The sequence below is a fragment of the Myiozetetes cayanensis genome, unplaced genomic scaffold (genome assembly GCF_022539395.1).
Source record: "Myiozetetes cayanensis isolate MyiCay16 unplaced genomic scaffold, myiCay2020 scf14, whole genome shotgun sequence".
In the NCBI taxonomy this organism is placed as follows: Eukaryota; Metazoa; Chordata; class Aves; order Passeriformes; family Tyrannidae; genus Myiozetetes; species Myiozetetes cayanensis.
The window spans coordinates 4,247,439-4,261,424 of NW_026087048.1; the positions used below are offsets into that span (position 1 = coordinate 4,247,439).

The 13,986-nt window shown below is 50.1% G+C and overlaps 1 protein-coding gene across 1 annotated transcript in view; it reads left to right on the plus strand.

Moving 5' to 3' along the window:
* HCN4 (hyperpolarization activated cyclic nucleotide gated potassium channel 4) overlaps positions 1 to 13,986 on the plus strand; it is a 95,886-nt gene that overhangs the window by 61,512 nt on the left and 20,388 nt on the right. The window contains exon 4 of the mRNA XM_050309066.1: positions 5,407 to 5,625. Within this exon, the coding sequence (XP_050165023.1) occupies positions 5,407 to 5,625 (219 nt within the window). The remainder of the gene's footprint in view (positions 1 to 5,406; positions 5,626 to 13,986) is intronic.

Below are 13,986 nucleotides of genomic sequence, written 5' to 3' on the forward strand. Positions count from 1 at the left end.
CTGGGACATTCTGTACTGACCTGGTCATAGCTTTGAGGAGATAAATATACTTGGTGCACGACTGCCCTGATTACACACAGGAGCCACTGCAGGAAAAAGAGGAATCTTCTGAAGCTGCTACGGGCAAGGGGGGCTGGAAGTGAAGTGCCAAATGCTTCAGAGGCTTTCTCCTTGAGTGTGCTGGTGCTGCTCTTCCACTGCTCCGGGGTTTCCCACCTAGTCATTGGCAGTCCATAAAACCAGCTCTGATTTCAGCAGAAGCAGAGAAAGGAGATTCATCACCTCCCATCTGCTTCCTAAAGGTTTGATCCTCATCCAGGGGATTTGTGAAGGGTCTGGTGTTGCCAAAATCATATCAAGGGCTTGATAAATCCCTGAGTCCACTTCATCTTGGTGTTTTATACGTGCACCATGTTCCATCTTTAGCATTTGTGAAGGAGCTGGTCTCTGGATGACTCCTGAAATGGCAGGGAAGGATGTTTTCAGTATGAATTGCTCAGCCCCGATCCCAGGGGCTTCAGCATTAGCTTCCCTGCAGTGCACTTTATTAAAAACTGGAAGCACTGGTGAGTCAGCTGCAGAGTGTGTGTGCAGCTCCCCGAGACCCTGGCCTGGCAGCTCCATCCCAGGAACTCGAGCTCTGCTGAGACCTGAAAGCTGCTGGAAACACGTGGCTCATTCCCTGGGGTGTTGTGCTGAACTGATAAACCCTGCAGGGAAGGCAAATATCCCCGTGGCAAACGCAGCGACCTTGCACAGGAAACACTGATCATCCTCCCTTCCCCCAGAAGGAGGGGAGCAGATTCACTTTGAGCTTATCCCCCCTCCCTGCTCACAGCACTTTCTTGGGGTGTTGCTGATAGAAAGCAGGAAGAGGAAGGGATGCAGCACATCCAGTGGAAGACAGAGCAGTCCTGCATGGCTGTGCTGTGTGATTCCTAACTCCCCCAAGCCTCTGGGCCAGCAGGTCCCTCCTGCCCTCCCTCAGCAGGCACTTAGGAATCTGAGTAGTAGATTATCGTGTTCTATAAAATCTGTAATAGGGCTGCTCCACTTTGGGGTGTGAGCCAGGAGCCAAGGGCAGCAGGCACAGACAGTCCTGCTGGTCCAAAACTGGGTGGGCAGAGCAGAACTGGTGATAACTGGGGATATTGGCCATTCCAGGGAAGGCAGGGTGACAGGCATATCCAGGGTCTACCCAGGAAATCCAGCTGGGAGCAGCATGAGATGGGAGCAGAGGCAAGGCTGGAAGCAAGGGTAAAGCCCATGCTCAGTGCCCAGGACATGGGTACAGTGAGCTCAGGCAAGGTGTGGGTGCCAGGCCTGGAGGAGAGAGTTCTTGGGGGGGTCCCAGGCAGGGATGACTGGGGCAACTGGGACTGGTGCCCTCAGAGTCCTGGGAAAATCCCTGCTGTCAGGTGGAGTCCACGTGGAGCTCTCCTTGGAAACAAGCCCAGAACAGGCAGTTCTGTCCTAGGTGGTTTGATCTATCACCTCCATTTCTTTTCCCCAGGTGTGTTTTCCTGGCCCAGCAGTTCCAGCGCTGTCCAGGGGAGGGCAGGGATGGTCAGAGCCCTTGTTTCACAGCTGGGTCTGAGGGCAGTGCAGAAGCAAACCCCGAGTAACAGCTCAGTGGCCAGTTAAGGTCACTGCTGAGACACGTGGCAGTTCACAATGCTGAAATACGGCCTTTCACCACCACAGCTCCTTAGTTCTTTGAAAAGTTAATGGTGTAAGTCAGACATCCCATTGTGCCCGTGGACTGTGCCCCATCCCAAGAAATTCCAGTGCTTCTCTGTGTCTTTTCTTCTCTCACTAATCTTCTCCAGTGAGGATTCAGCCAGACACACTCAGTGTACATCAGAACCAAAACACCCTGTAAGACACCATACTTTTCCTCGAGGTGTTTCTATACTACAGACACTACAGAACCCAGCACTGCCTTTGAAGAGTTCCAGGAACGTTGTCTCCAAGTATTTAAAGGTGGATCTGAGCAGAGGCATTGCAGTCCGGGCTCTAATCCCAGAGAAACCCTTCTAGCACTGCTAGTGTTGATGTTAAAAGCAAACTAGTCTGAGAAAATACTTCCAAGTAATTTTAACTCCCTTTTGCAAACTGTCTTCGTGCCTGGCATGTGTCTGGGATAACATCCCTCCTGCCTCTGTTCAAGTACAGATCTGTAGCTCCATTTTTGCTTGCTTTGGGATTTGGTTAACAAGGAGTCATTTTTTTTCCTGCTGTTTAAAGCCTCATTTACCTCCCCTCATGGGCCATTTTAGCCACTCCAGTATATTTGAAGTGGTACAGCCCTCCCACCATGGGGACTGGTGGAGTGGGATCTTTTACAGGGGTATGGCTCTTATGGAAACAGCTGTGCCAGGAGGAGGCACCTGGTGCTGGTAAACCTGTGTCCACAGTATGTTTGGAACCACCACTACTAGTCTGGCCTAAATTACTGCATTCTTGACCTGTCTGCTCATCCTGTGGAGAACGAAAGGCCTTAAATCTAAAGTTATACAGAAACCTATAGGCAGTGCCATGAGAGAGAATGCAGTGCTCTTTATGGATGATATCCTAAAGGTAATTGCTCTGAAAGGTTTCCCCTTGGCAGAAGTGCCTCTCTTTGAGCAGTCCTTGATCTCCTCTCCCAGCACACCACGTTGCTCAGGATTTGTTTGAAACACTCCGTGTCTTCCTGCAGCTCTGGCCCCTCAGCCTGTCATTACTCAGCTGTCTCCTCAGTGTGTCCTCACAGGGAGCCGTGCTGCTCATGGGAATTGAGGTTGGGACTTGTGACTTCCCGGGGAACCATAAGTGTTTCTGCAGGCTACAAGGGCTCAGTATGTTGGATGTTAGAGTTTTGGATGACTAATTCCTACAAAACACTGGCAGGCTTCCTCGTAAACAGCACTCCTGAGCAGCAAGTTGCTGGAAGAATGGCTTTTAAAACTCGAGCCTGCCTGGTGCCCAGATGTTCACAGCCATTAGAGACCCTGGCATCCAGTCTTCTGATACATCCCATTCTAGCTCAGCTATTCTTATTCGATCTCCCCAAATTCCCTTTGGAATTTCAGCTCGGCATTTGTTTCCTCCCTGCTCCCAGTTCTGTTGTGGAGTTGTGCTGCCCTGTTAAACTACTGCCACACTGAACTCAGAAAGCAGCAGCATTTCTGCAACATCCAGTGAGAAATGGGAAAGGAATTCATTTAACAAGGAAGAAATGGGACAGACACGTGCCCTGCTCTCTCTGCCCCAGTAAAGCTGGCAGTGTGCTGCCCACTTTTACAACCAATGCACCATTTTAAGCAGAAGTCATCTCAGGATTCCAACCTCAGTGGATGGGCTGAAGCCATGGATTCACAGCATTTGCCATTCTGTAAGTGCAGGGGCCATGGTTTTAGCTGCCAGTACTCCAGGGCTGAGGGAAATGTTAGCACTGAGGGTGCAGGGATGGCTGTGTGAGCTGTGTGAGGTGCTCAGTGCTTTCATGGATCAGAAGTGGGTCTGCAAAATGGCAGAAAACCTGGGGGGAGAAAAAAATGCTCCCCCCCCCCCCCCCCACTTCTTTGGCCAAGACTGTTGGAGCCACAACCTAGGCATGGAGGTGCAAGGGGGAAGAGGATTCACTCCTTTGGCCCTTACACCTGAGGCAGCCCCGTGGCCAGACCCTTCCTGCTGCCCTGGACAGAGCCACAGATGCCCTTTGCCCTCCCTTGTTCCCGGCCCCTCTTTGGGCTGCAGCTCCTCACACACTCAGCAACTGCAGGGCCAGGAGCAGTCACCAGTGGCCACATTGTCTCCTGTCCCTCTCTCTTGGCTCGAGGGTAGTTTTTCCAGGGGAGCAGGTTCCTGCTTTGTTAGGAGGTGAGCCCAGACAGGCTGGCGCCAGCAGGGAGCAGGGAGCAATCTCTGCTGGGCCGTGAATGTGCTGCTTCTCCTGTGTCTGCTCCGCTGGCACTGGTGTGGCTTTGCCCTTCTTGTTGCAAAGTGAATCAGGCCTGTCTTGCATAACGTAACTGAATCTGGCCCGGTAACACTAACCCTGTCTTTGTCCACGTGCTTATCTCCTAACCAGGCATCGGCTCCTCCAGAGGTCCCAGCTCTGTGCCACAGCTCCCAGTCAGCAGGGCTGTGCTTTGTCACTGTTTGCCACCCTACGATTACTGAAAAATTTCCATCTGCATCAGTGGCTCTCAGAGCCGTTTGCAGAGGTCATCCCCGCCCACCCCACTGTGCTTGCACACCTCCAAGAGCTGCCCAGGAAACCCAGGGGTCCCAGCACTGCTGGGCACTGGTGCTGAGGCTGACGAGTGGAGGTCACACGAGTGTTCCTTGGCTGTTTGACAAGCCACCAGCAGGCCTTCTGTGCAGTGACCTTCCGAGTTGCTGTGTACATGTGTCTGCACAGCTACATCCATAGCGTTCACACCTTCCTAGGAACAGAGAGGAGGCTGAGGAGTGCTCAGGTCACGTGCTGCCATGAGTGTCACGTAGCACAGGCATTTTTCACATGCCTTGTAAGAGCAATGTGTGATGACAGTGCATTTACTTTACAAGGTTTTATGGCAAGGACTTGCTAGCAGATAATACCCACAGGACGGCAAATGTACCTTGAGCTGTTCCATGAACTCAAGCTAATCAGAGTAATCATGAATCTTATGCTGGTTTTTCTCCCTGTGCCATGATGTAATTGCTGAGGTGCTGGCTGTGTGAGTTGCAGTGGCAGAGCACAAGGTGTCCTGGAGGAGCCTCTGCCTTCCACTGGCCTCTCCTTGCAGGTTATTGCTGCTCTCAAATGAGACCATTTGTAGTTGTCTCAGCTCCCTGAAAAAAAGTCCCATTTTACACTGAGAAGAACTTGCTGTCTGGACATTATCAACTTAATTTTCTGCCCTTCCCACTTCCTCAGGTAATGATCACAGATCCTGACCATTTCCTAAATTGCTGGGGAGTGATTTTCCCCACTCTGAGACCTTGCTGCTGGTAACCTTGCTCAGGCAAGGTTTTACCAGTCTTGTACCAGTTCCCTGTTAAAGTGCATTTCCCACTGGAGTAATCACTTCCTTCAGATCCTTCTGCCACATGTGGGTCATTGTGAAAATATCCCAGTGCATCATCTCAGTTTATCCCAGGTTACCAGCACGTCAGACTGTCTGGCTTCCTTGCTGGAAGTAGTACATGGAATCTGGAAGAACTCTGGCCGAAGTAGATAATGTCAGATGACTAAATCTGTGCTTATTTTTCCACATGGAGCTTGCCCAGCTCCTCCAAACCACCACAGAATTAAATTGCCAGTTTAACATATGGGGGTGCTTTAAATGTGGATTTTTGGGTGCTTTTCCGAGCCGTGTCCGTGTCCGTGAGGCCGTGTCCCGGTGCTGAAGCTGTGCCTGTGTGTCTCTGCAGAACGACTCCTGGGGGAAGCAGTATTCCTACGCGCTCTTCAAGGCCATGAGCCACATGCTGTGCATCGGCTACGGGCAGCAGGCGCCCGTGGGCATGTCGGACGTGTGGCTCACCATGCTCAGCATGATCGTGGGGGCCACCTGCTACGCCATGTTCATCGGCCACGCCACCGCCCTCATCCAGTCCCTGGACTCCTCCCGCCGCCAGTACCAGGAGAAGGTAAGGACTGGGCTTGGCAGCCCGTGGGGTTTGCTGTGCTCTCAGTGACCCCGAGGTGTGGTAACCCTGGGAATTCATCCCGATCCATTCACTCCAACAGACCCTCCAGAAGAGACAGGTGCAAGATCAGATGAGGAATAGTAATGCGAGGGGGTGATTTTTGTTGTCTCTGCCTGCCTTTTTTAGATCGACGTTATCAATGTCACTGCTATCTGAAATCCTCAGTCGCTCTTTCCTTTCCGAGATCTTGTTTCAAACCCCAAGTGAACGTTCCAGAATGTGCAGCTTTTGTTTAGCAAGTACTCTGTTAAAAGTATCCAGATTATTTACTTCATTGCTCATGAGTGAAGCTACAGAACAAACCCCAAAGCCCAGATCAAAGCTGGGAGCTCAGAGCAGGTTCTCTGGGTAGCTGTGGAATTAATTGCACCTTTGTTGAACTGCACAATGGAGAGCACAGCCAGAAATGTCACAGCTGATCAGGCTCCCACTGCCACGGCAGCCATGGGTGGTGCTGGGTTTGAGGGGATGCTGTAAATCTGTGAGATGGTCAGGGCATCCCAAAAAAGCACCTTCCCTCAGGTAGTGGGGCTGGGGAAGCCATAGGTGAGGAGGTGTTACAGTCAGGGTCTTATGGATACGTTTGATCTGGAGACTAAGAGGAACTGGTCCTATTGTGACCTTGCCAGGTGCAGTCAGAGTAGGTGAAAAGAGGAGCTGTGATTCAAGTGAGGAAATTATGGTGAGTATGCACCAAGTCCAGGTGAATTTTGTGTTGAGGGAGGAGGTGGGATGGCCTAGGAACAGGTTTCAGACATGGGGATTACAATGCTGGGCCGTGGAAAGAGAGCAGGGCAGAGAGGGAGAGCAAAGATGACCAGAGGCTGACTCATGTTTTGAGGATAGGGAAGATCCCAAACCACAGCTGGACCCAAATGAGGGAGAAAGCCCAGGAGAAGAGCATGGAGGACTGGGATGTATCCAGAGCACTGGGCCTTGTGTAGAGTTTTCCCTCTCTGTTACAGCTCAGACTAATTCTAATGGGCAGCAAGGCATGCCAAAGAGAAGGACACTGCAGCACCAGGAATGCAAGCTGATCAAATCTCTGGATGCGGAGTATTTATTCAAATGTGTTTGATGTAGCACAGAAGTCAAGGACTGATTTGCAAACCAACCACCTGGCCAGCCTAGAGCAGCCAAGGTTACACCTGCAGCACTGGGCACCACGGGCTTTGTCTCGAGCCAGGTCTGAAGACAAGGGCAGAAACTGACCCTGGAAGTTGGATTCCCATCAGTGCTCAGGGAAACCAGTCCCCAGAAAGCCAGCAGCGACTGCAGTGGGGGTGGCAGAGCAGCGTGAAATCTTAGAGCCCTGTTGGAACGTGGAGACGTGAATGAGAGGGTTAATGGATACAGGGGAAGAGCTTTGTGACAGAAGTAGCAGATAGAGGATTTCACAAAGGGTGTATTTCATGTGTAGTGGTTTTAGCAGGTTCATTTCCCAAGTTTTTCTCCTGGGATCAAGGCCTCAGGGATTGAATACGTTCATTTTCCTCTTGCAAATGGGACAAATGATAGCCTAAAAACAAATATGTATTTGCTTTCTGCATTCCTTAGCACTTGAATAGCCATGATTAAAATGAGGCTGCTCCATGATTTGCAGCCCTGCAACTCAATTTAGTTCAGTCCTCATGGGACAAAGTGTCTGGTGAAGCATATTATAGAGAGAATCTCAACAAGTTTGGAGGTCGATTGGTAGAAGCAGCAATTGAGGCACCTCTGCTGAGGGCATCCGTGGGCTCTGCCTCTCTCCTCAGCACAGCTCAGCCTACAGGGACTTTGGGAGCTGTTCTGGGAGTAGCCGGAAAAAGGGGAGACAGTGAGGAGGGAGGGGAACAGCAGGAACAGCAAACAGGAGAGGAGGTTGTAGCTGGTAACTGTACTGAGAGGCTTTGCTTGGTGCAACCCTTAGGACAAGGTTCAGGAGCGGGTTTTTGGTGAAGTTTCAGATTGTCTAGACCTCTGCCAAACCAACTTGTTCTTCCCTTGTACAGACAGGGCTTTTGAGAAGAGGAATAAAAGCCAAGCCATGCTGTCTGTTGGCTTCAGGAGCAGGGTTTGCCTCCCTCTGCCTTGGATTCATTGAACATTTGGACATTCAATCCCTGTCCTGTCTAAATCCACTCCCGTAGCATCTGACTTCATGCTGTGCTGCTTTCTGCAAGGCAGGGAAGCTGGATGGGATCGATGATGTGCCAGGAACCATGGAGAATTTGGAGAGGGAAGTTGCCCCCTCCAGGGCAGTGCAGTGCTGAGGTTCCTGAGTACAAGTGGGGAGTCCCCTGTGGCACAGAGCACTCACACCACCACAGGCACTGCAAGGGGCACAGCCACCGTGCAGGTCTGGCCCTGGCATCCCTTGGAAAGCTCTGGCTCAGAACAGCTCTCTAGATCAGGCACTCTGATGTGACTGTTTGATTTCCAGTCCCAGAGGCAAAGGTAAAGGGACCTGTGTGTCACATCTTGCATTGCAGAGTTATTGTGGTCACAGAGAGAGTCAGCAGCAGGATCAGCAGCCGACTCTTATCTCTTAACCTCAGCCTGGTGTTGAACTGCACAATATCTTTGCACCCAAGACTGGTGTCTGTTTGCTGCATGTGAGAGAATGCCCCTCCAGGTCCATCCTGGAGGATTCTCATAGAAACATTTCCCAAAGTCATGCTGTGCAGTTCCATGTTATGACTGAGCCAGCCTGACAGCTTGGACCCAAGGGGGGGAAGCCCCACATACCTGATCTCACCCTGTGCTCCCTGCCACCCTTCTCAGCTCTGATTTTGCTGCTCATACTTCTCAGACCTTCACTCACTCCAAGTTCAGCATTGGCTGCAGAAGTACCCCACAGCCTGCAGTAACTGTGGCTCACATAAGAGGAAAAGTATTTCCTGCCTAGGAGAGGAATAAACTAGATGGGTATGCAAGTTATTTTCATGCTTTTTGAAGGTTCTCCTATTAATTTCTTTCCCTAATCCTAGAGCTCAGCTGGATTAGTGTTTCTGTCAAGTTACCACACACACACACACGCTCTCATCATCCCCAGCAGACTCAGTAACCTTGAGGCTTTGGGGAGGGTGATTGTGCTGTTTTCTGCAGCCACACTCCTTGGAACAGAGCAGAGACATTCTGGGCTCCTCTCCCCCAACCCAGCAGGATGCAGGCAGTGATGGGCACTGTGCAGGGAGGCTTTGGCTCTCCGTGTCATCTCCCCAGGTACACACAGAGGAGTGACTGAGGAGAGGTGGGAATTGCTGCTGTCAGCGCTGCAGAGCCCAGCAAAGCCGTAATCTCTCCTTCCAGATCCTCATCTCTCCTCAGGATCTTTGCTACACTGGCACTCTCTCCAGATCTCTGCTCTCCACATTTATTGCCCTGCTCCTTCTCCTCCCTGAGCAGTCTATCCACAGCCTCTTGTTCTTAAAATATATCTGGGCAGATCCTTGCATATTCACTTGTCATTATTCTGAAGAAGCACGTGCTGCAGCACAGTTGCAAGGGGACAAGCAGGTAACACTGAAGAGAGAGTCACTTTATAAACCCTGCAGAGCACTGGTGACATCACCTCTCATTTCTGACACAGCCCTGCCCAACCAGCAGCACAGCCCTTCCACCCACAGTTTATCCCATGGTCTGGCTATGCAAGCACTTTGTTGTCCAACTATCAAGATTCAAGCCTGAGTTCAACAATGAGTAATTGGGGAAAATTTAGTCATTTTAAAGGCTGAAGTATAACAACTGCAATGTTCCATCTCTGTTAGAGATGTTGGACCAGTATTTGTTGGAGGGGGATTCAGACACTGCCTTGTGCCGGCAATGAGAGCTGAGAATCTGTCTGGGCTCAGGTCTCTGCTCTTTCTCAGAGACCAACAGCACAGAGCCATATTGGGCAGCAGGTGTAAGGAGTTATTTGGGCTGTTTTATGCTCTGTAATGAAACTGTGGAACTCACAGCTGCAGGGGGCTGTGGAGGTCCAGGGTTTGATTAGCCTCAGAATATTTAGACAAATTCACATGAGGAAAACCTTTCAAGTGCTGCTGATTGCTGAGGTGCAGATACAGCCCTGGGCAGTGGGCATCCCTAATGTGCTTCTGTCAGAAAAGTCAGGAGGGTGAGGGTGGGAGCTGGAGTGCTCTGTGTCTCTCCTAATCCTTCTCCTCCTCCTCACCTGAACCTGCCAGACACACACACCGTGTGAGAGGAGCCCTCAGGCTGCCCCTTCACAGCTGCCTCAGTGCTTTAGGCTGGTTTACTGTGCAGTTTGGTGTTCTGAGCTGCCTCCAGTGGGTGTGTGCAAAGAATTGGGTGCAGAGATCCGAGCTGGGGTCCTGCATGCAGGATAATCACATTATCCTGGCAACTTGCCCTTGCTAATTAGCCCCCCCTCCTCTCCTTCTCAAGCTGAGCTAATTAACCCGAGCCCAGCCCTGTACTGAAGCTGCATTAATTCTCTTGGCTCCAGGGCTGGCTTAGCCAGGGCTGCCTGGGGGACAGCAGGGCCCAGACACTCTGAGGTACCTCATGTCAGCTGCTCTGAGCCCGGAGCTGGGCACAGACTGCCGGAATTCCCACACCTGCCCTGCCACAAAGCTGGCAGTGGGAAACTTCATTACCAGTCCAGGCAGGATTTGAAATGACATTCCCAAGTGCCTGAAGGTTCTCAGGTGGCATTCCCCCATTCTTAGAGTTCGAAGGGGTTCTATAGAAGTGCCCTCCTGAGCTAACATCTGTTCTGATGTTAGGAAAGCTGCAAAGCTCCCGTACTCCTGTGGTAATAATGTGTGTGAAGGAGAGGGTACGGAGTGTGCAGCACTTCAGAAATTAAAGGTGTTTGGAAAACTTAATCAAATGCAAAATGCCATCAGATTTCCTAATTGGAAAAAGTGTGGAGAGCTTTGCTTCATCCTGCCCTGACTGCACTGGCTGTGTGTTGCCTCAGTGTGTGCAGAGGTGGCCTGAGAGCCGTTGTGTCCCATGTTGCTGTCAATCAAAGCATCTGGGGTTGATAACACGGCTTATAAATGATGTACTTTATTGATTGTGTCTCTGAGCCTCTGATGTGCCTGGGCCTGGTGTCTCAGCACTGCCTCAGGGTATTTTTTCTGTGATCAGGGGTTTCTGGCTTGCAGAGTCAGTAAGAATGTCAGACATAGGCAGTGGGGTGTTATGAATAATGAGTTGTTCATCTCAACCAGAAAATCAGAAATTTGTGTCAACTGTTTTAAGGTTATTTAATCCTTCTCATGAAAGAATCCTGGCTTGATTATAAAATGGCAATGTTTTCTGAATGAAAACCTAATGGTGTCTTTTAAAAATGTCTCGTGGTGCAAACTGCCTTACCCAAGCTGGGGTTGAGTACTTTTTATTCTTGCGTAGGAATATTTCATTGTTGAATCTGGTTTGCCCATGTTTTACTAAGAGAAGCCCCATTTTGAAGAAATAAAACATGTATCATATACTGTAGTTACAGCTCAGATTTTGACATCTTATTTGTGAGCAGTCAGACAAGCAGTTCTGTTCAGCTGATGGGAGCCTGGTCCGAGCAGTGTCTGTGCACGCACAGGGCCTGCCTGCATTGTCAGGGAAAGGGAAGTGTCCTTGCCTCAGCAGTTCTGCAGATCCCAGTGTGGGATTTCAAACTTCATTATCAGTTTTGAAATTAATTTTGGCACTTGAACTGCAAAATAAATAAATAAATAAATACCTCACCGTGGAAGCGTGAAGCCTCCCCACCGAGCCAGCTCTCCTGGCAGAAGGCTGCTCCCAGGAATCCTGATTTCCAGTTGCACACACTCACTGTTCCCTTGTCCCCATCCCCAGCCTTTGTCTGGTGGCAGATTTCACCTCACCTCCCTCGTTCTGCTCTTGTGATGAAAGTGCTGTCTGTCCCTTTTCCCCCCACACTCCATATGTGGATCCAGTCACACGACCTGACACGTCCAAAATATCCTGTGATCTGAATTTCAGGAGAATGATTGACCAGGTCCCAAAATGCCCTGTGCTGGACTAGTGACTTATGCTGGGATGTGACCTCTCAAACCCAGCACGGCCTTTTCCTCAGGAGCTGTTCCCAGGCTGGAGCTATCCAGGGAAAACAGGCTGTTTCCACAGCCAGGAGGTGCAGATTTGTGCATAATACAGTCACCATTGCACCAACTTCCTGGGATGAACAGGATTAGACCTTTTGTCTGAGCACCTGTAAGAACAGACTAAGGGGGCATTGCTCACAACATTTAATGCAAAGAGATTTGTCCCAGAGCTCTTGGATCTGCTCTCCACAGAACCCCAAAGGGAACACACACTTGCATTGCTTGCAGCAAAGATGGATGAGGTAAAAAAGGGTTTCATTAGGCTCACTAGTGACCCTGTTGCCACCCCCCAGCCCAGAAATGGGATTATCTGTCCAGACAATCCTTGCCTGAACAGGTGCTGGTGAACAGCAAGGGGAGGCAGCTGCGGCAGCTGGTGGTTACAACCACCCTCAGGAATGAATGTTGGGTAGAAAGTGGGGAAAAAGCTCTGGGAATTTTCTGCTGGTGTCTGTGGGCTTTGTATGAGAGCGAGGGATAAGGACTGTGGGTAAGGTGATGTCTGAAGGTACCTGCAGGAAGGGTAAGAGTGGCCCAGGCTTTTCAGCAGGTAACATGTAACACGGAAAAGTCATCTACTGGTGGCAAAACAAGGAGTGCCATGGTGCAGAGGCTAACCCAGGCTTTGGAGGAGGTCATCACATAAAGTTCTTGCAGAATGGAGGTAGCTACCAAATTGCTTCCAAAGCTGAAGAGTAGAGAGACTTGGGTTTTAAATTTAGCTCATTAATCAAAAAGCAGAAGTAGCACTGATAATGTTTGGTGCTGAGCTCAGTGTGGTCTGAGGTGTTCTGGTTGAAGTGGTGTTGAAATAACCACTGGCTCCTGAACAACCTGCTGTAATTTGCCTGTACCACACTCTGATCCCCCCCCAGTTCCTCCCATGCAGCCACCCCAGCTGTCTTCCTACAGGCTCTGGATAAACTGTGGGAGACTGCACCAGTTACAGATCTCAGCAAAATTTCAGGAAGAAGGAAGAGAAAAATCATAAAAGTGAGCAAAAAGTTATAAACCCAGCAAAGATCACACCAAAAGTGTCAGAGTGACTTTATTGTATTACAGAACTTCACCCTTCTTCCCTTAAATCACTCACTCCTGGAGTCCTCCTGTTACTCCAGAGCTCCAGAGCTCCAATCCTGAGCATGGGAATGTGAATGGCTTAAGAGACAAAAAACCCCAGAACTGAGCATTGATTTGGGTTTGATGATTACTGAGTGCTGGGGACCTGCACTGTTTTACTCCTAGTCAGAGATCAGAGACAATAAAACGGAGGTGCAGTTGTGTCCCATCCAGACCCTCATGTGGTGGATCTCATGACTCGATCTTTCCCCCATGAAGCACTAAATTCCACTTGGGAGAGTCCCAACATTGGACAGGGGGGCTGCTTATGGCTCTTAATCTACTCTCCCAGGGTATGTCCTGGCAGCGTGGGGAATGCTGGCAAAGCACTGTAATCTTTCCCTGAATTCAACGTGCAGTGCTCTGCTGGAGCCTCCTTTTCCTTACACAGGTGCATCTCCTGTTGACTTCCACGGAGTCCAGATGTGGAGGCTGAGATTGAAATTAAACCTGGTCCCACAGTGATTTCAGCCTATTTCTAGAAGGATGCAAAGAGTATCATAGAACCTGGAATCTCCTGAGCTGGAAGGAACCCACAAGGATCATCCAGCTCCTGGCCCTGCACAGGACACCCCAGGAGTCACACCATGTGCCTGATTCAGGACTAGGGCGAGGAAATAGTTGAGCCTCTTCAGCCAGTGATTTATTCCTGCCTGAGAGAGGAGCACTGAGAGCATGGAAAGAGTTAAAAATATTTAGTTCCCTTTGGACTGTGAGTGATCTGAGCTTTGGTAGAAGGGGAGGGGAGTGGTGAGGCAAGGAGGGAAAAGTGGCCAGTTATAGAAACAAAAATACTCAGCTAAATGGTTTCCTTTTGATATATTAATACCTCCTTCAAGGGCTTATTTGAGGAAAAACAGACTTAAGAAAATGAGCTGGGATTTAAATGGACTGGATTGTCTTCAGAGAGATTTAAATAATTCCTAAATGAGTCGTCTTAGTTGAACTCAGAGAGGCCACTAATCTCTGAACACAGGTCAGGCTGAGGACATGGAGGCAAGTGGGAGACTGAGCAGACAAGCACGAGGGAGGAAGGAGGTGAAAGGGGCTGTCAGGGGAGGCCTGGCCACATCTGAAAGGCACAGAAGGGGGCATGAAGTAG